This window comes from Hemiscyllium ocellatum, chromosome 18 (assembly GCF_020745735.1).
Source record: "Hemiscyllium ocellatum isolate sHemOce1 chromosome 18, sHemOce1.pat.X.cur, whole genome shotgun sequence".
In the NCBI taxonomy this organism is placed as follows: Eukaryota; Metazoa; Chordata; class Chondrichthyes; order Orectolobiformes; family Hemiscylliidae; genus Hemiscyllium; species Hemiscyllium ocellatum.
This window is the reverse complement of record NC_083418.1, coordinates 32,042,990-32,065,590: the sequence shown is the minus strand read 5'-3', so window position 1 is coordinate 32,065,590 and position 22,601 is coordinate 32,042,990. Positions and strand designations below refer to the sequence as shown.

Here is a 22,601-nt window from a genome sequence, read left to right as displayed (position 1 = left end):
TGCTGTTTGAATTCATGTATCGCTGGACATCGGAGTGCATCTAGAAAAATTAACAAACAGTGAAATTCACAACTAATCTAGGAGGAACCTCTTTAGGAGATGTCACAGCACAGAAACAGAAGTGAATATTTAAGCGTGGCCTTACAGGAAGTCTGCAGTAATGAGTAGAGTGGGTTCTTTCTTGATTATATGTTTTATTGAGATATGTCTCTTGATTAAACTTAAAATATAAGCCATAAGTATTATGTCAGCATGGAGCAGTGTTTTGTAGAGGAATAAGACTGTGCTATTTTCTGGGTCTGTAGAGTGTGAAGGAGCAAAAATAGCCTTTAGTAGAGTGATATGCTCTTCTTGTCAGATGTGGGAGTTTAGGAAGAGTTTACGGGTTACTGAGGATTATATCTGCAGTTAATGCTGTTGGTTGTGAATCCTATCAGATCGAATGGATCGGTTGGAGAGACAGTTAGAGGCAATAAGGAATTTACAACAGCAACGATATGTGATAGATGGCAGTTATAGGAAGGGGGAAAAGTCGCAGATACAGTCACATAGATGGGTTAACTCCAGGAAAGGTAAGAGAGGTAGGCAGCTAGTGCAGGAGTCTTCTGTAACTATCCCCATTTCAAACAAGTATGCTGTTTTGGAAAATGTAGAGGGTGATGGATTCTCAGGGGAATATAGCACAAACAGCCAAGTTTCTAATATTGAGACTGGCTCTAATACAATGAGGGGTACGTTGGGTTCCAAGAGATCAATTGTGTTGGGGGACTCTAGTCCAAAGTACAGACAGAAGTTTCTGTGGCTAGCAGCAAAATATCAGAATGGAGTGTTGCTTCCCTGGTGCCTGGATCAAGGATGTCCCACAGAGAGTGCAGAATGTTCTCAAGTTGGAGAGGGATCAGCAGCAGGTCATTATACACCATTGGAACTAATGACATGGAAAGGGAAAAGGGTGAGATTCTGAAGGGAGCTTACAGAAAGTTAGGCAGGAATTTAAAAAGGAGGTCCTCAAGAGTACTGGATTACTCCCGGTGCTAAGGCCTAGTGAGAGCAGGAATAGGAGGATACAGCAGATGAATGCATGGCTGAGGAGCTGGTGTACGGGAGAAGGATTCACACTTTTGGATCATTGGAATCTCTTTTGGGGTAAAAGTGACCTGTACAAGAAAGATGGATTGCATCTAAATTAGAAGGAGTCTAATATACATGCCAGGGAGACTTGGAAGAGCTGCTCAGGAGGATTTAAACTAGTAAGGTGGGGGGCTGGGACCCAGGGAGATAGTGAGGAAAGAGATTAATCTGAGACTGGTACAGTTGCGAACAGAAGCGAGTCAAACAGTCAGGGCAGGCAGGGACAAAGCAGAGAACAATGTAAGATTGATAAATTAAACTGCATTTATTTCGATGCAAGGGGCCTAACAGGGAAGGCAGATGAACTCAGGGCATGGTTAGAAACATGGGACTGCGATATCATAGCAATTACAGAAACATGCCTCACAGATGGACAGGACTGGCAGCTTAATGTCCCAGGATACAAATGCTACAGGAAGGATAGAAAGGGAGGCATGAGAGGAGGGGGAGTGGCATTTTTGATAAGGGATAGAATTACAGCTGTACTGAGGGAGGATATTCCCGGAAATACATCCAGGGAAGTTATTTGAGTTGAACTGAGAAATAAAAAAGGAATGATGATCACCTTATTGGGATTGTATTGTAGACACCCTAATAGTCAAAGGGAAATTGAGAAACAAATTTGTAAGGAGATCTCAGTTGTCTTTAAGAATAATAGGGTGGTTATAGTAGAGGATTTTAACTTTTCAAACATAAACTGGGACTGCCATAGTGTTAAGCGTTTAAATGGAGAGGAATTTGTTAAGTGTATACAAGAAAATTTTCTGATTCAGTATGTGGATGTACCTACGAGAGAAGGTGCAAAACTTGACCTACTCTTGGGAAATAAGGTAAGCAGGTGACTGGGGTACCAGTGGGGGAAATAGTGATGGAAAAGAATAGATAAGATCTAAAAGATGAAGTTCTAAATTGAAGAAAGGCCAATTTTGACGGTATTAGGCAAGAACTTTCAAACGCTGATTGGGGGCAAAGGTTCACAGGTAAAGGTACGGCTGGAAAATGGGAAGCCTTCAGAAATGAGATAATGAGAGTCTAGAGAAAGCATATTCCTGTTAGGATGAAAGGGAAGGCTGGTAAGTGTAGGGAATGCTGGATGACTAAAGAAATTGATGGTTTGGTTAAGAAAAAGAAGGAAGCATATGTCAGGTATAGACAGGATAGGTCAAATGAATTCTTAGGAGTGTATAAAGGCAGTAGCTGTATACTTAAGAGGGAAATCAGGAGGGCAAAAAGGGGGCATGAGATAGCTTTGGCAAATAGAATTAAGGAGAATCCAAAGTGTTTTTACAAATATATTAAGGACAAAAGGGTAACTAGTGTTAGGAAGCATTATTAAGGTTAGGTTGTATCAGTTTTGGGACCAATCCCATAAGAGTATACCGCTTCCTACCAAATAAGGATGTAGCACTGGGATGCGAGGGGCTAAAAGCTAGACAAAGAGAACAATAGATCAGAAGGCGCTTTCTCCAGTGAGCTGTAAACATCTCACTGTATTTTTGTGTACGTCTCTCTCTCAGTAAACAGCTTATATTTTGAATCAGATCCAGTGTTTCTCTCCTTCAAACAAACACGGGGACGGTAGCTCCGTCCTAACACTAGGGAGAGAACAAGGCCCCTCAAATCGGCAAGGCAGCCTTTTTATGGAGACGCAGGAGATGGGGAAAATACTAAACGAGTATTTTGCATCAGTATTTACTGTGAAAAAGGACATGGAAGATATAGAATGTAGGGAAATAGATGGTGACATCATGAAAAATGTCCATATTACAGAGGAGGAAGTGCTGGATGTCTTGAAATGCATAAAAGTGGATAAATCCCCAGGACCTGATCAGGTTTGATTAGATTAGACTTACAGTGTGGAAACAGGCCCTTCGGCCCAACAAGTCCACACCGACCCGCCGAAGCGAAACCCACCCATACCCCTACATTTACCCCTTACCTAACACCACGGGCAATTTAGCATGGCCAATTCACCTGACCCGCACATCTTTGGACTGTGGGAGGAAACCGGAGCACCCGGAGGAAACCCACGCAGACACGGGGAGAACGTGCAAACTCCACACAGTCAGTCACCTGAGTCGGGAATTGAACCCGGGTCTCAGGTGCTGTGAGGCAGCAGTGCTAACCACTGTGCCACCGTGCCGCCCACTTCTAGGTGTACCCTAGAACTCTGTGGGAAGCTAGGGAAGTGATTGCTGGGCCTCTTACTGAAATATTTGTATCACAGGTGAGGTACCGGAAGACTGGAGGTTGGCTGATGTGGTGCCATTGTTTAAGAAAGGTGATAAAGACATGCCAGGGAACTATGGACTGGTGAGCCTGATGTTGGTGGTGGGCAAGTTGTTGGAGAGAATCTTGAGGGACAGATATACATGTATTTGGAAAGGCAAGGACTGGTTAGGGATAGTCAACATGACTTTGTGCATGGGAAATCATGTCTCACAAACATGATTGAGTTTTTGGAAGAAGTAACAAAGAGGATTGATGAGGGCAGAGCAGCGGACATGATCTATTTGAACTTCAGTAAGATGTTCGACAAGGTTCCCCATGGGAGACTGGTTAGCAAGGTTAGATCTCAAGGATTCTAATCTAATCTAAAGTATTCTAATCTAACTAGCCATTTGGATACAGAGCTGGCTCAAAGGTAGAAGACAGAGGGTGGTGGTGGAGGGTTGTTTTTCAGACTGGAGGCCTGTGACAAGTGGAGTGCCACAAGGATTGATTGAATTGCTTACAGTGTGGAAACCGGCCCTTCGGCCCAACAAGTCCACACCGACCCTCCGAAGAGCAACCCATTCCCCTACATTTAGGTCCCCTTCACCTAACACTACGGGCAATTTAGCATGGCCAATCACCTAACCTGCATATCTTTTGGACTGTGGGAGGAAACCGGAGCACCCAGAGGAAACCCACGCAGACAGGGGTAAAATGTGCAAACTCCACACAGACAGTTGCCTAAGGCGGGAATTGAACCCGGGTCTCTCACGCTGTGAGGCAGCAGTGCTAACCAATGTGCTGGATCCACTACTTTTCATCATTTATATAAATGACTTGGATGTGAGCATAAGAGATATAGTTGATAAGTTTGCAATTGGATGTTTAGTAGAGAGCAAAGATGATTACCTCAGATTACAATGGGATCTTGATCAGATGGGCCAATGGGCTGAGAAGTGACAGATGGAGTTTAATTTAAATATGAGGTGCTGCATTTTGGTAAAGCAAATCTTAGCAGGACTTATACACTTAATGGTAAGGTCCGAGGGAGTGTTGCTGAATAAAGTGACCTTGGTGTGCAGGTTCATAGCTCGTTGAAAGTGGATTCGCAGGTAGATAAGATAGTGAAGAAGGCATTTGGTATGCTTTCTTTTATTAGTCAGAGTACTGAGTACAGGAGTTGAGAGGTTATGTTGCAGCTGTACAGGACATTGGTTAGGCCACTGTTAGAATATTGCATGCAATTCTGGTCTCCTGTCTATTGGAAGGATGTTGTGAAACTTGAAAGGGTTCAGAAAAGATTTACAAAGATGTTGCCAGAGTTGGAAGATTTGAGCTATAGGGAGAGTTTGAACAGGCTGGGGCTGTTTTCCCTAGAGCATTGGAGACTGAGGGGTGACAGTATAGAAGTTTACAAAATCATAAGGGCATGGATAGGATAAATAGACAGTCTTTTCTGTGGGGTGGGCAAGTCCAGAACTAGAGGGCATAGGTTTAGGGTGAGGGGGTAAGATATAAAAGAGACCTAAGAGGCAAAATTTTCAAACTGAGGAAGTGGTGGCGGCTAGTACAACTGCAGCATTTAAAAGGCATTTAGTTGGGTATTTGAATAGGAAGGGTTTGAAGGGATATGGGCTGGGTGCTGGCAGGTGGGACTAGATTGGGTTGGGATTTCTGGCCGGCATGGACGGGTTAGGCTGAAGGGTTTGTTTCCGTGCTGTACATCTCTATGACTCTATAATAAAATACAATTACTTTGAAGTCCAAGACTCAGACTGTATTTTCTGCCATCTCTCTCAAATGATCTACTGCTTTATCTTTTCAAAATAAAGCACCATGGAATATTTGATTACTGAAGTAAACTAGTCACCACCATTGACCATCACTTTTAAAAGGAGAACAAGAGGTGATACAGTAAAGCAGCCACAAAAAACTCCAGGAGACCTTTATGATCTCAAATACAAGTTGGCTTTGGATTGATCTATTATGATCAACTAACGCCTTGAAGCATCTACATTTTAATACACTTGATCATGAATTAAGGGTGGATTAGCAAAAACTCCAAAAACTTAAACAGCATTTAATTGCTAACATAAGCAGCTTCACCTAGTTACCCCACAGGTACAGTTCTGCGCTGTCAGTCTGACCCTTCAACTGTCACTTCATGAAATACATCATAGTCTCAAGAATTCAATGTTACTAATGCAAACAAAATGGCAATATAACCAATTCACCTGCTACAGTTATGCTGATTAACCCTAGACCAATTGTGTACAACTATCATGAACCAAAAAATATAAATTCTATCAAGTAATGATTAGACTAACAGTATTCGCTTATCAGAAAGCAACTTCTTCAGTATGCACACGGAGTTCAATGGGGAAATAGAGGAGTTGGTTACATTCCACAGGTGCACTACAAACCTCAGATTCCATGCTGAAATCCAGTTAAGGATGTAATGTTTTGGGAATTACCCACTAACCACACCAGAAAGTTGGGGCTGTGCATTTTATAAGTAACAATCTGATAAGCCATGATTACTATCAAACAACCTCTGAGTTTGAAAACGTAACTTTACAAATATGCACTGCACTTTTGGTAAATTTTGCTATTCGGCCCATTATTTCGCTCTTTCACTTTCTGTACTTGATTCAAAACTGGATTTTACTTTTTTGTTTAGAATCTACATATCAATAAGAATTCTTCAATCTGATCAGTTGATTGCACTGCTCACATGCAACAAATGCCTTGTGATGGGTACCAGATTAAAATCAGACCTCTCCTTGAAAAAAAACTGCAAAACTTGAGAGATGCAGTTCTTTCAGAAAGAAAATACAACATTTCAATGTATACGAAACTGGCAAGCTGTGGGAAAATGTCAGTGCTTATATGCACCCTACATGGACTATTTTCTAAACGGTGAGAAAATTCATAAAACCAAATTATCAAGGGATCTGGGAGTGCTAGTACAGGATTCTCTAAAGGTTGACTTGCAGGTTGAGTCCGTGGTTAAGAAAGACAATATAATGTTAATATTTATCTCAAGAGGGTTGGAATATAAAAGCAGTGATGTGCTACTGAGACTATAAAAAGCTCTGGTTAGGCCCCATTTAGAATACTGTGTCCAGTTTTGGGCCCCACACCTCAGGAAGGACATACTGGCACTGGAACATCTCCAGCGGAGATTCACACGGACAATCCCTGGAATGGTTGGACTAACATACGATGAATGGCTGAGGATCCTGGGATTGTATTCATTAGAATTTAGAAGGTTGAGGGGAGATCTAATAGAAACTTACAAGATAATGCAGGGTGGACACAGGGAAATTGTTTCCGTCAGGCAGTGTTACTAGGACTCATGGGCACAGACTCAGAATTAGAGGAGGTCAATTTAAATGGAAATGAGGAGACATTTCCTCAGCCAGAGAGTGGTGTGCCTGTGGAATTCATTACCATGGGGGCCAGGACATTAAATGTCTTCAGGGCAGAGATTGATAAATTTTTAATCACACAAGGAATTAAGGGACACGGGGAAAATGCGGGTAAGTTACGTTGAAATGCCCATCAGCCATGATTGAATAGCGGAATGGACTTGACGGGCCGAATGGCCTTACTTCCACTTCTACTTCTTATGGTCTTACATCCAAAAGGGCACTGATTTAGGAAAGCTTGAGAATATCACTGTTCCTGTATTCAATAGGCACTATTGCATACTTGAGGGAAAAAATCTGGGAATAATTGAATTAATTGCTCAAGTAGTACGGTCTTGGCTCAGTGCGTAACACTTAACTGAGGTAAAAGGTTCCAGGTCCTATAGACAATGGACTGAATAGCCAACTGTTGTGGTATAACTGACAGACCTGTGGGAGCCTTCCAATTCATTAGAATGTACCGATGCTTTCTTTCACAAGAATACTGATGAATTCCTCTTCCTGTTGTGATAGTATCTGTATGAGGTAGCAATTGAATATTGTAACATTTAGGGGCCAGACAGATCAAGTCATTACATTCAACTGTCACTGCCAATTGTTATATTTTATTATTCCAAAATGTCAGTTCCATGGTTATTGCAGATTCCAGAGTTTAGATGTTTCAGTAAGAACAGAGAAAATGGCAAAAAAAAGGGGGTTTGGCATTGTTAGTCAAGGATAGTGTCATGGTTGCAGAAAGGATGTTTGAAGACTCATCTGCTGAGGTAGTATGGGCTGAGGTTAGAAACAGGAAAGGAGAGGTCACCCTGTTGGGAGTTTTCTATATGCCTCCAAATAGTTCCAGAGACATAGAGGATAGGATAGCAAAGATGATCCTTGATAGGAATGAGATCGACAGGGGATTTTAACTTTCCAAATATTGACAGGGAATACTGAAGTTCAAGAAGGTCAGTTTTTGTCCAATGTGTGCAGGAGGGTTTCCTGACACAGTATGTAGACAGGCCAAGAATGGGGGAGGCCACATTAGATTTGGTACAAAGTAATAAGCCCAGCCAATTGTTAGGTTTGGAGGTAGGTGAGCACTTTGGTGATAGTGACCACAATTTGGTTATGTTTACTTTATTGGTGGAAAGAGATAGGTATATACTGTAGGGCAAGAGTTATAGCTGTGGAAAAGGCAATTAGGCAAGATTTAGGATGCACAGGGTAGGGAAGGAATTGCACAATTGGGGATGGGCACAATTGAAATGTGAAGCTTATTCAAGGAACAGCTACTGCAGATCCTTGATAAGTATGTACCTGTCAGGTGGGAGGAAGTTGTAGAGTGTGGGAGCCGTAGTTTACTAAGGACATTGAATCTCTTGTCAAGAGGAAGGTGGTTTATGTTAGGATGAGATGTGATGGCTCAGTTTGGGCACTTGAGGGTTACAAATTAGCCAGGGAAGACCTAAAGAGAGAGCTAAGACGAGCCAGGAGGGGGCATGAGAAGTCATTGGCAGATAGGATCAAGGAAAACCCTAAGGCTTTCTATAGGTATATCAGGAATAAATGACTAGAATAAGCGTAGGGCCAAAGATAGTAGTGGGAAGTTTTGCAGGGAATCAGAGAAGATAGGGGAAGCACTAATCCAAAACTTTTTATCAGTATTCATACTAGAAAAAGACAATAGTGTCAAGGAGAACATGGAGACACTGGCTACTGGGCTAGATGGGATTGAGGTTCACAAGGTGTTAGCAATTCTGGAAAGTGTAAAATTAGAAGTATCCCCTGGGCTGGATGGGATTTAACCTAGGATTCTCTGGGAAGCCAGGGGGGAGACTGCTGAGCCTTTGGCTTTGATCTTTATGTCATCAGTCTCATATTGCAAGACTGGAGGATAGCAAATACTATTCCCTTCTCCAAGGAGGGAGGTGGAGACAACCCTAGTAATTTTAGGGTAGTGAGTCCTACTTCAGTTGTGGGTAAAAAGTTGGAAAGGGTTACAATAGATGGGATTGATCTAGAAAAGGATGAAGTTGATTAGGAATAGTCAACACTTTTGTTAAGGGTAGGTCATGCCTCTCAAACCTTCAAGTTCTTTGAGGTGATGACCCATCAGGTGGATGAGGGTAAAAGTGGTTGATGTGATATACATCAATTTCATTAAGGTGTCCCACAGTAGGCTATTGCACAAGCGGTGTGGGATTGAGGGCGATTTAGTGGTTTGGATCAGAAACTAGCTAGCTGAAAGATGAGAGGGTAGTGGTTGATGGGAAATATTCATCCTGGAGTTCAGTTACTAGTTGTGTACCACCAGGACATTTTGGGTCCACTGCTATTTGTCATTTTTATAAATTACCTGGTTGAGAGCATAGGATGGATTAGTAAATTTGCAGATGACAGATAAACTACACTTGCCATTTCTGCAGCTTAATGTGAAAATAAGCATTAGGGGATTCACTTTGGAAGGAGCAACAGGCATGCAGAGTACTAAGTTAAATGATGAGATTCTTAGTAGTGTAGGTGAGCAGAGGGATCTGTGTCCAGATACATAGATCCTTGAAAGTTACCACCTAGGTTGATAAGTTTTTAAAAAAGGTGGCATACCTTTTATTGGTGGAGGGATTGAGTTTCAGAACCACAAGGTCATGCTGCAGCTGTACAAGACTCTGGTGTGGTGGACTTGGAGTATTGCATACAGTACTGGTCACCATATTATAGGAAAGAGTTCAGAGACTTACTAGGATGTTGGCTGGTATGAAGGGAAGGTCTTACAAGGAAAGGCTGAGGGACTGGAGGCTGTTTTTGTTAGAGAGAAGGTTAAAAGGTGACTTGATTGAATAAAATAGGGTGGACAGAGAGCTTTTTCCTCAGTGGAAAAGTGACTAGCATGATGCTACATAGCTTTAAATGGAGGGGATAATAGACATAGGACAGATTTCAAAGGTAGTTTCTTTACTCAGTAGTAGGGGCATGGAATACTGCCTGTCTGCAAGTAGTAGACTTGCCAACTTTTAAGGGCAATTAAATGGTCATTGGATAGGTATATGGACAAGAATGGAAGAGTGTAGATTAGATGGACTTCAGATTGGTTTCATGGGTTGGCACAGAGGGCTGAAGGGCCTGTAATGTTCTACATTCTAGATGCAAGCTTGACCAGGGAAAGGTAAAGCTATTGCAAGGTCTCAACAGGGTCACTGAAGTGCAATTCTGGGATCATTAGCGGAATAATATGACAGACCAAAGCAAGCTCCATGCAGAAAAGAATAAGCTGTCCTGCTGAAACAGCAGCTGAACTGCACACAGAACCTAGCTGGGAAATCCAGCAAGTCCAATTAAATAGAATTTCTGCTTATAAACAGCTAAGTGTTAGTAGGTTGTTAGCAAAAATCCTTATTTACTTAATTTATGGCACTGAGGGAAGGAGGATGTGGGAAGAATGCAGGAGAGGGACAGAATCAAGTATAGCATCTGAAACAGTTGACTCAATTCTGATCTAATGGCTTACTCCTGCTAAATTTTCTGTTCGAACAGCTGAGTACATGGAAGCATGATAAAGATCAGACTCAGCAGTGACTCCACATACAAGTCTGCATTCTATACAGCAGGACAGCCTTCTTTCAAGTAGCACTTTTGCAAAGAGGATGACAGGCAAAAAAACCCAGAAACAGTAATTGTTCAAATTGCTTTATTTGGAGATAAGCCAAAGAATGTTTTCTACAAGTAGACTTCAATAATCAATTAGCTTATTAGAAACCATTCAAGTTTTCAGGTTGCACAATTACATAATTGGGGTAGTGTGAAAACTTGACTACAAACATAACTTAAAACATGCACTGAGCTGAGTGCTTCAAGCAGCAAGGAAGAATGCAGGTGTTTAGCTGCTGTCTTCACCCAAGGTGTGCTTGTCAAATAAATATTCAGCCATTCCATTTTCAGGAGCACCCAGTCTCCGCAGGTTGGTTACATGATCTCCTAGGAGCTTGATAGATTTGACCTGTTCATCCAAATAGTGGGTCTCTAGGAAGTCACAGAGCTGTGGAGAAAAGTCAGACAAACAATGCATTAACCTTGTGGGCAAAACTTCCATTATGATCCAGGCAAGTTGGCATCAAGGCTCAAGACTTGCCAGTTGGGGGCAGCATTGGAAATGCCAATGATTTAGAATTTGACTCCAGCATGAGAGTCACCGTTTTGTGAAAGGAGACAAGTAGAAAGAAAGAATTTCACAATACAATTTCTCATTGACTAGAGTCAAAAAAGTTGTGGGCCAAATGGGACAGAGATGCAATAATCTGACATCTAACCAATTAGAAGTGAAAGCAATTAATTTGCTACAAAGTTAAGTGCACAAATTGCCCAAGGTATTACTTGTATAATAACTTGCAGTTTGGAAACAAATCTTTCCAACAAGCTGCCACAAACACCTTAATTGTGACAATTAACTGAAGTACAAATGTTGTGTGGAGAATGCACTGGTATGGCTCTATAATGCCTAGAAGTGTATTAAATGATTAATTCTGGGTTGGATTTCAAAGAAAATCAAACCAAGCTGTTCAAAGATACTCAAGTATCTTCTACCTTCAGAAGATTCAAATCTGGACAAATATAGGCATGTATTGTTTTTAAACTTTAGAAGAGAGAGACTGATGACATTACAAATCAAAAACAAATGAAAGTGATAAAAAGTATGATTAAGTATCTCATTCAAAGTAGACAAAAATATTCCATGAAGGAGATCGATATTAGGGAAGTGGATAAACTGAAGGTGAAGGAAATAGTGATTAAAACCAGTATGGCAAGGATTAGTGATAAGCAATTGGGAAAGTTTCAAAAGCCAAAAAGGATAAAGAGGTAAGCTAGCAAATAACAAATTACACAGCAAAAGCTTTTGAAAATAAGCGAGAAGCCAAAGTCAACATCAGCCCCTTAGTGAATGAAGCAGGGAAATAATGGAAATCACAAAAGAGAAATACTTTACATCAGTTTTCAGATAAGACATGAACAACATTTCCCCACATCTTAAATAAAAATTTGCACCTAGAAAACAAACTGATGGAGCTAAAAAAACCAACAAGTTTCTGGACCCAATACTTTTATTCTAGTACGGAAGCTAAGTAGCTACAGAGATCAAGGTGTGCTGGTAGTAATCTCCAATCATTTGGGCTTTTCCAGAATCTAAAGAGTGTTAGAAAAAAAAAAAAGTTTTTAAAAAAGGACAAAACCCAGCAACTGTATGCTACAGTTAGGATCACATCTGATTACAAAATATGTCTGATCCCAAACATCTGTTTATCTTTTGGTTTTAGTTAAGTTAGGCAAAAAGTGACAGCTTTTGAAAGGTGTGAAAACAGACAAGTCACTTGTGCCTCCTATAGAAAAGTTAGGAAAATCTGAAAGATTATTTCAGCAAACCCTGTGGACTGAGATCTGAGCTGCATGCAGTTCTGTACCCTAGAGATTTAAAGAGGATCCAAGTTTTAACTAGACCAGTTGATGGATCGTAGTTTACTTTTAGTCGTAACTATTCACTAGAGTTAGATAAATGTGATCTTTGGTTTGTTGGACTGGGCATGTCCAAGAGATAAAAATGGGGCCTTAGAAATTTCTAAATACTATTCTTGTCCTCAAACTTTTTGTAAGGTTCAATTTCCAGCACACGGCCTCAGTTAGCAGCTTATTCTGCCTCTTTAAAAAGAGAAGAGGAAGTTGATCCCAGTGGTTTTCCAAGTGGCTGAACTTTTAGTCAGTTAAGAAGAATGAGAAGTGTGTCACTAAGATGTTTTGCCTTGGTTTGAGGGGTTGTAAGGCAGAAGTGAGTTGTCTAAGTAAACATGGAGGCCTTTGGGTTTTTTTTGAAAAAGTTGAATAATAGAAGCAGCCTGGTGTTGCCAGCTCAGACCAGGCTTTCTAGTTTGAGAGATTAGGTTTAAAATAGAAGCTTTGGGAATCTCAAATTGGAAGTTTCAGTGAACCTCTCCTAGCTGCTATTCTGAACTCTTCTCCCCGTCCCCCACCCTTTATTGGAGAACTGCACATTAGAATCGGTCTCAATTGGCCTGTTTGCCACAGGGTATGCTTATGGAATGTTACTATAAGCATTAGTAAAAAAGTTACTGCATATGTTTATTTTCCAAAAGTTATTGTAAATTCCTTATTTAAACACTAAACAAATGGAGGTATGTTTTGCTTGACAATAGTTTGACCAGTCACATTAACTTTTTTTCAAAGGTAGATATGAAGTGCAAAGTCTAGACTATAAGATATTGGTTGAGGGGGGGGGTTGCTCTAGTCCACAGCAAGTGCCCCGAGAGCAAAATTTAGACTTAAAGACTTTATGGAGAGCATGATGATTGAGGAATTTCTTTAAGGGCAGTGAACTTGGAATTCTTTACTAAGATTCATTGAATAGACATTTTTAAAATCAGAAAAGGAAATTAGGTAGCCCAGGAAAGTAGGTTTGAGAATTCAAGTTAGCTGATTAGCAAGCTGTTTCTTCAGATAGAAAAATGACAGAAGATCAAAGAAGTTCTCATGAAGGATTGAGAGACTTGAAACATTAATTGCTTTCTTCCCACAGATGCCAAGTTTCAAAGCAATTTCAAATCTCCATCTGTAGTTTATTACAGATAACTGGAAGGGTGTTCAACACTTTAGGCTGGAGAGGTTGACAGTCCATACCAACCGCCTATTCATCCTGGTACAGGAGTCATCCTAAATTATCAGATTGCATTTACTATCTGAAGAGTTTAAAGTTTTAGGACATTCATTAAGAGTGACCAGGCTATCGGGTAATTGGTCAAACCGATAAGGTCTAACACCTACAGTGTAGAGTTTCTAGTTTCAACTGCCACCGCTGCCTCCCCACCTTCTCCTCCCCCCTCCCCCCCCGAAACACATCACTGACATATACATTCCATTAACAATGGATTAGTAGCTAAAACATCAAGTTTAAAGAGTACAAAAATATAGCTCTGAAAACTGACTTTCCCATCCACAAACAGGAACTTCAACTGAAATTAGAGCATTAATTCTAAGAACTCCTTCACCATTCTTCCAACTCTTTGCCAGCAGTCACCACACCCTACTTTCTAGTTAAGATTCTGCCTAGATGTGCATGAGCTATGAATAAGATAAGCAACCCACTGCTAGATATGGTAATTGAGAAATACATACATGTGGATCATTCCTGTCAGTAGCCAGTTTATGCAATTCCAAGAGTGACTGGTTTACACTCTTCTCCAGCTCCAGAGAGCACATCATTGCATCCAAACCACTTCCCCATTCATCACGATCTGGTTTCTAAGAAAGAAAGTCAGTTATTTCACTAGGAAAGTAAAATGCAAGTGAAAAGCAAAAGGGCAGCATCAGTTGTCTATGTCTCAGCCCAGATGGAAAGGTGTTGCTATCACAGCAGCCTGTGGCAAACTGTGGAATCTGGAGATCAAAGTACACAGGGTGAATACTTAGGTCTGACAATGTGCTGTGCTGGCAGCATTATTAGTTGTAATTTTCACACACTATGGGTTTCTATTTTGGAAACAATTTGTGCAGTGGTAGAATAACCTAACATTTCCATTTTAAAAAAAATGGTTCAATGGTGTCAAAGCATTATCGCACATTCCTAGTAGCCTTTCAGGTGGTGATAACGGCAATGCATTTGATGTAGTCATACTCATGGTGTTGAAGGGATTGTTGGTGTGTGTGTTCAGTGATAGGGGTTCTAGCATGTGTACTTAAAAGATATTTTCAAGTTAGAATGTGGGTGGCTTGGAGTGGATCTTGAAGGTGGTGTTTCCATGTAACTGCTGGCCATATCCTTCAAGGAAGTGGTCATGGTTTGGAAGAAGCTGTCTTAAAGGAACTTTGGTGCATTTTTGTAGTTTTTCTTGGAGACAGTATTCTGCTGCCACAATGTCAGTAGCATTGAGAATAGATGTGGTGCCACTCAAGTGAACTACTTTGCTCTGCATGATGGCAAGCTTCATTATTGGAGGCCTGATGCATTCAGACAAGTCTAAAGTATTGTATTATCCTGAGTGCTATCCCCTTGTAGATGGTGGACACAGTTTAAGGAAGTGAGTTATTCACTGCAATATTTCCAACCTCTGACTTGCTCTTCAGGCTGCACTATTTACATTGCTAGTCCATTTCAGTTTCTCACCAGTGGTAACCCCTATTGTATTCATAGTGGTGGATGAATCTCCTGTTGGAGCTGACTAAGGCCTAGCATGTTGACAAGGGTTTCCCCCCACCCACCCAAACATCTCCTCCCCCTAGGGTGGGGGGATATCAAGATTAGGTGCCTTTTTCTAAAAAGAAATTTTAAAAAGGACATGAAAGGCAATTTATTAAAATAGTTGTATAGAATGAACTGCCAGAGAAAAACAGTGGAAGGTATAGTAAAACATTTAATACATTTGGATAAGTTCATGACTAGGTAGAATATGGGTCAAACAGACAGGTGGGACTAGTTTAATTGGAGATCATGGTTAGCATGAACTGGTTGGACTGAAGGGTCTGTTTCTATGCTGTGAGACCATGCTAAACTGAAATGTTAAGGAATCTGAATCATGCATCAAAACTCAAACAATTCTTTCATTAAGTGGAGTAACAGAAGTGACTCAATGAATTCTACTTAAGTCCACTTGAAACTAGGCTAAAAAGAGGCCAAGTAAATGAAAACCATACATTCACCAGATCAATGGCAAAATAACTTTGTACTATATGATAGCATCAGCTTAAAACATTACCTTGTGCTAAAAAGTACAACTCCCAGATGTCAGTGTTCTGACAAGCTCACGAATTAAGGCAGAGATAAAAGCTGATGACGAAATGAGCCATAAGTGAATATTTCTCTATGTAGTATCAAAATCATAGTCCTGTCCATTTGCTGTCAGTCAGGTCAACTCGATTGATGTGAAACAATAGACAGCATGGTCAGCCATAGCTCAAGCCGGCAAAGTGTAAGCCATTACCTAACCCACATGATCTCCCTGGTGACTAATACACTCATGAATGCTAACAATGCAACAATAATCCCAAACATTCCTACATACAGGTGTTCTAAACAATCTGCTCAGTGATATTGTTAGCACCTCTGGAGCAGGTAAGACTTGAATCTCTCCTGGACACTCCATGAAATCTTTCATAAGTGATTGGATTCTAGAAGAATTAATAATGTTTAAGTTGCTGCTTTACAATGCAAATGCAGAGAAAGATTAGTTGTTCAGCACCTTGACAATTAAACACCTGCCTTAAATCAAGACAAAATAACTGACTAAGGAGGAAGATCTTGCGGTGTAGTAATATCCCTATTTGAGCCAGGAGGCCCAACTACTCCCAGTGTTAGCTGGTTAACAGAAAATCTGATCTTCTACACTGATGCAAATTCAGGGGTTGGTAGTGAGGAAAGACTGGGAGGGTTGATGAACTGGTTTCTGTTATGGAAACAATATTTTAAAAATCAAAACCAAGTGGTATACTAATACAAAAGCACTGTTACCCTGGAGGTACCAATGACTTGAGAACCTAAAGATAACCAGCTATTTGGAACCACAAGCTTTGAAGGATCAAGGCATTTGTCTGATTGTAGCTCACCATAAAGTGGTTCAACACTTACCAATTTTCTGCACTTTTCCCAATTGGTAAAGGGTTTGACAACTCAGCCATTGAGTATCTCATAAGTGCAATCATAGCAACACCAAAATTTTGTTCAGGAGTCAAAAAATAATTAGAATCAGAAGCCCTGGGAGACTGCGTTTCTGGAGGATTCCTTTAATATGTATGACAGCAGCTCCAACTTCCTAAAACACATTCTAAACCTCTACCACCTAAAATGACAGGCTAGCTGGTACGAAAAGGAACACCTCTAGCCGAAAGTTCCCTTCAAGTCAGCAATCTTGAAGCAGCTGCATTGCCATTCCTTCAATGGAAGATCCTGCAATCCTTTTTGACAGGATTTTGGGTGTACTGACCCCCATGGGCTAAACAACAGCTCAGTCACCTTCATGATTAGTTAGCAACAAGATACTACAGATGCTCACATCCCATTAAAAAAGTGCAGACAAAGTACACTAAACAGAAACAACACCTAATTTGCCAAGTTGGGAGGAAAAGAAAGGCACTACGTGCATCAAACACCCATTTAGTTCGACATTTTAGTATAAGGAGCTGAGGCTTGCAATTGACCTATCAGGAAGACTGCCAAGCTGACAACTTTAAATGCAAATGAGCAGTTAAGTTGCATTTGTTACACTTGGCTTAACCCTCCAGGAGGGAGAGAGTTAACTCTTGAATGCAAAGATATTTAAATACTAGGACCATTGTAAGTCAAAGAGCAGTGCCACAGAAAACCCATGCATCCTTCCCCAAACTTCTGAAAGATCTGTTAGAATGTCAGCTCACTACCTGTCCCCCTCCCAAAGTGGAATGGATGTGCAGGCTCCCAGATTGCTCCAATCCAAGGAAATGAGATCTAAAATCTGTAATTAATGTTAAGCCTGCAGTTGCCTGACTTAGCAGTGAATTATACTACGTAATCAGAAAATAGGGGAAACGGAGGACTGCAGATGCTGTAGACCAGAGTTGAAAAATGTGGTGCTGGAAAAATATAGTAGGCCAGGCAGCATCCGAGAAACAATGTTTTGGTCATAAGCCCTTCTTCAGGAGCCCTGAAGGAGGGCTTATGTCCGAAACATCGATTCTCCTACTCCTCAGATGCTGCCTGGCCTACTATAATTTTTCCAGCACCACATTTTTCAACTCTAAAATCAGAAAAAGGTCTAAAAGTTGTGGCTAAAAAAAGACCATTAAACAAGTCAAAACACAACATCCATGACCATTACCACTACTCCAGACTTTGCTTAGCACAGCTCAGTTATTGTAAGAATCAAGCCCCTACACAACATTCTAGAGTTAAAACAAACTTCAGTTGAATTAGTCTATACAAAAATTAGTAAGCTTCTTAACCTTGATATCCTGAAGTAAGATGCGCCCTCCTCGCTGATTTTGCAGTTTCATGAGTTTCTCAGCATGTTCACGCTCTTCATGAGATTGCTCCAGGAAGAATTTGGCAAAATTCTTCAATGCAATGTCATCCCGATCAAAGTAAAAGGACTGAAAAACAAGAATCAAGTCTATGTTGGGAACATCAAAAGTGAAGTACAAGCTTATATATAAAAAAAAAGTGACATTTATTGTATATAGCCTCTGGTTCTAGATTCCAAATTTAGACTTTGATTAAGGAGACAACAATTGAAATAAGTTGCATGTACAACCAAAAGTTAATAACCAGTAGGTTCCAATTCACAGTATCTATTCATATAGATCAATGGTTTTAAGCAGAGTTTAAAAACAGATCCCATAATCCTAAAGCATTGCACAAAGATAACTTTTTTTAAAAAACTACCCACAGTTGAATGAATAATCAGGGACATACATTGGTAATGTCAAGCATTTTTAATACAGCACTTGTGATGGTGTTGGCAAATCAGCAGCCTTTCCTACCAAAGGAAAAAGACAAAAGATGCAGAGGCTACCAGAGCAGAGAACAGGAATTTAGCCGAGTGTACGATGAACAGTGCGAGAGACTCAATTTTCAGAAGCTAAAGTTTGAGAAAGTTTCAGCTACTTATTTCTTCACCTCACCCTTGTATAGTGCTTGACAAGATAGGTACTCAACTCCAACCCACATGAAAATGCCAGAATATTCTTCAAGTGAGTGTAAAACCTACAGGCTCTTTGGATTGACTGGAATTTTGAACCTGCCAACTTAGCTTAACATCTCCACACTGTTGACATGGAGTCAAAACACAAGAGGCTAAAACAGCATTTAAGATGGTGCCAGACCTATTGAGATTTTTTTTAAGGACAGAAATTTCTGTTTTTGTTCATGATTTAACTCATGAGGGAGTGGATTTCTTGCAGATGCAAGAACCAAAAGGTACAGACCAGGTTTAAAAAGGAAAACAAACAGCATTTAAATGAAACATAATAGTGAGACACCTATGCTAGGAGGACCTTGCTACCACATTTACAAGAGCAGGGGTCCAGTGGCTGTTACTGTGGACTAACAATTCAGAGACCTGGACTACTGATCCAGAGATAGTATCTAAAGTCCACCACAGTAACCGAGGATTTTTAATTTTTGCCATGTACATTTGTAAAGGCAAGGACTGATTATGGATAGTCAACATGGCTTTGTGCATGGGAAATAATGTCTCAAACTTAACAGATTTTTGTAGTAGTAACAAAGAGGATTAAGGGGAGCAGAGCAGTAGATGTGATCTACAGGGACTTCAGTAAGGCATTCAACAAGGCTCCCCGTGGACACTTGTTAACAAGGTCAGATCTCATGGAATACACAGAATAGCCATTTGGAAACAGAATTGGCTCCAAAAAAAAAGGTAGAAGACAGGTTGGAGGAGAGTTGCTTTTCAGACTGGAGGCCTGTGACAAGGATCAATGCTGGGTCCACATTTTTCATCCTTTTATATAAATCATTTAGATGTGAACATACAAGGTATTAGTTAGTAAGTTTGCAGATGACAAAACTGGAATGTAATGGACAGTGAACAAGGTTACCTCATTACAACAGGATCTTGATTAGATGGAGTTTAATTTAGATAGACTCAAGGTGCTGTATTTTGAAAAATCAAATCTTAGCAGGACTAATACACTTCATGGTAAGGTTATAGGGAGTGTTGCTGAACAAAGGGACCTTGGATCGCAGGTTCATAGCTCCTTGAAATTAGTCACAGATGGATAGGATAGTGAAGGCAGCATTTGATATGCTTTCCTTTATTGGAAAGCATACTGAGTACAGGAGTTGAGGGGTAATGTTGGAGCTGTACAGGACATTGGTTCGGCCACTGTTGGAATATTACATGCAGTTCTGGTCTCCTTCCTATTGAAGGATGTTGCAAAACTTGAAAGGGTTCTGGAAAGATTTACGAGGATGTTGCTGGAGGTGGAGGATTTGAGCTTATAGGAAAGAGGTTGAATAGGCTGTGACTGATTTCCCTGGAGTATCAGAGGCTGAGGGGTGACCTTATAGAAGTTCATAAAATCATGAAGGGCATGGATTGGATAAATAGAGACACAGTCTTTTCCCTGAGGTAGGAAAGTCCAGAACTAGAGGGCATAGGTTTAGGGTGAGAAGGGAAAGATATAAAAAAGAAACCCAAGGGTCAACACTTACACACAGGGTTGCAAAATGTATGGAATGAGCTGCCAGAGGTGATACAATCACAATATTTAAAAGGCATCTGGATGGGTACATGAATAAGGAGGATTTGAAGGGATATGGGCCTGGTGCTGGCAGGTGGGACTAGATTAGATTGGGATATCTGGTCGACATAGATGAGTTGAACTGAAGAGCCTGTTTCCGTGCTGTACATCTCTATGAATATGCTACTTATTCACAAGTGTGAGCATAAAATTACAGCAGTGTTTAAAACTCGTTTGGTTCACCTATAGCCTTCGTTCAGACATGACTTTTAGGCTCAACAATCGCTTTCTAAAGAAAGAGATTCGAGACAGCAGCGCACAAAGGCCTTCTGTAAAGGAGACCAGTCTTATTGTCTCAACAATGTACTTGCCCCCATCCCCCCCAAACATGTGGGCAGCCTGGTATCCATCCAGAGAGATATTAAAGCTGCCTTGCTGTTCAGAAACGCCTCGAACAAAGGCGGAGAGCTCGCGAGCGAGCAGCCACCGCACAGATTAGCCAGCCTTTCACCTCAAATGTTTGAAGCAAGCAGACTTCCAGGACAAAACGGTCGCTGCACTCCGCCGAGACACCCACTTCGAAAGTGAATTCGCGATGGAATTCACGAACACAGCTCGCATCAGGCGCGTTATAAATAGAGACCGGCTCCTTCACACCGCGCCCATTATGCCAGCACGACCGAGGAAACAACATGATCAGGTACTAGCCATCAAGGCCCAAGGAGATGGAGAGAGAGCCATCTTCACTAATCCCCCCCACCCCCCAACACTGAATGTGCTCTCCTCGCACACTCAGCCCACACATCCTTTCGCCCTTCACCACACACCCGCTTACTCTCCTGGGAGAAAGACAAGTGTTGATCGGCCTACTCTCGGGCTGCGGGCTGCGGACGGTACTCACTCACCATGGAGAGATAAACATAAGAGGCATAAAGCTCCAGGTTGATCTGGCGGCTGATGGCGGCCTCACAGTCAGGATGATAATTCTGTCGCACCTGGGAACTCATGGCATCGGACGGTTCAGGAGATAACGAAGGCGGGTATGAACAGAGAAGCTCGCGGACAGCAGTTGGGAATGAAGGTTCCGTTCAATCACTGTTGAAGCAGGAACACCACCTTTCTCCCTCACTCTGATTCCGCTCCCACTCTCAACAGCTTCTTATGGCAGGAGTAGGCACGCATGCGTGAACCTAAGGGGCGACCGCGCACGCGAGGGGACAACCCGAAACGTTCGCGCGCACCGCCCAGCTCCCGGTGGCGCGCGAGACACGCTGAGCCCCGCCCACCCCATCCACGCGCAATCCCCCCTCAGCCCCTGCGGCGCGCGACGCCATCAGCCACGCCCCCCCCCACTGAGGCGCGCGGCCTGCTCAGCCCCGGCATGTGGCAGCGCGCGGCACCCTCAGCCCCGCCCTGAAAGGTGCGCGACACCGTGAATCTGGGCTCCTGCGCGTGCTTTGGGCGTATCGCAGGGTGGTGGCGTGCGGCGGCGTGCCCAGTTATGTGGGTCGTGGTAAAATAGCGAAGTGTATTCGGGGAGATTTCTTAAAATCTCCTTGCAAAAAAAAATGAAAGGCACGTAGTTGGTTTTATATTACCATCTCATCAGTGAAGAGAAACTGTACCATGACAAACTAGAAGGGCAAAACGACTCACATTCAGCTGTAACTTTGGACAGACGGACTGTGATATCGGATATTCCGCAGGGAACCCCCCTCCCCCTCTAACATTTCTGCCAAACCCCAACAATTTACCACAGCAGTTCACATACATATGTTTCAAAGGGAAAACATGTTCATGAACAGCCTTTGTCTAACAACACGGGCATTATTAGGATTCACCTTTCTTCTTTATCTCTGCCTTAGAAAGCTTGACGAGATTAACGCAAAAACTCATGCTTCAACACCCTATATCCCGAGGGGGGAAAGCGACAATGGTTTTCAAAGCACATTACCAATCTGTGTTGATGCAACGTGGATTTTGTTCCTCTTCGTTTGACCTAAATCTTGTCACTTGTCATGTGACAAGTATAAGTATTCAAGGACAAAGTTAGAAATCACACAACACTACGTTATAGTCCAACAGGTTTATTTGGAAGCGCTAGCTTTCGGAGAGTTGATCAGATGGAAACTAGTGATTCCAAATAAACATGTTGGACTATAACCTGGTATTATGTGATTTCTAACTTTGTCCCCCCCAGTCCAACACTGGCTCCTCCACCTCATATTCAAGGACAATTTGCAATCATATTCAGACTGGACAGGATAATCACATTCACATGCACACACTCACATGCACACACACTCTTTCAGGAATGAAGGACTTATTCCCAAAACGTCGACTCTCCTGCTCCTCGGATTCTGCCTGACCTGCTGTGCTTTTCCAACGCCACACGTTTTGACTCCAAATCCACCATTTTGCCTAGTTTAGAGGAACATAATTAAGGAAATTTGCAAAGCAGCATTTACCACTGAGCTAAATTTTAAGCAGGTTGCCATTCTTTTTTAAGTAGGCACTGCCTGAATGTCCAGAAAGATTCCTGTGAAGATTCTTAAATGTACACCAATTCATCCTATTTTATCATCTGATGCCATCTTGAACCTGCTCACATTGCTG

At 41.6% G+C, this 22,601-nt stretch overlaps 1 protein-coding gene across 1 annotated transcript; it reads right to left on the bottom strand.

The window, feature by feature from the left end:
* Window positions 1-10,426: 10,426 nt before the first annotated feature.
* Window positions 10,427-21,212, bottom strand: LOC132824403 (ferritin heavy chain). The gene is made up of 4 exons (XM_060838831.1): window positions 20,891-21,212; window positions 17,727-17,873; window positions 13,932-14,057; window positions 10,427-10,791 (listed from the first exon to the last, which is right to left on the bottom strand). Exons 1-4 carry the CDS (start codon window positions 20,990-20,992, stop codon window positions 10,633-10,635), a joined length of 534 nt encoding a protein of 177 aa, XP_060694814.1. The 5' UTR covers window positions 20,993-21,212; the 3' UTR covers window positions 10,427-10,632.
* Between the last annotated feature and the right edge of the window lie 1,389 nt (window positions 21,213-22,601).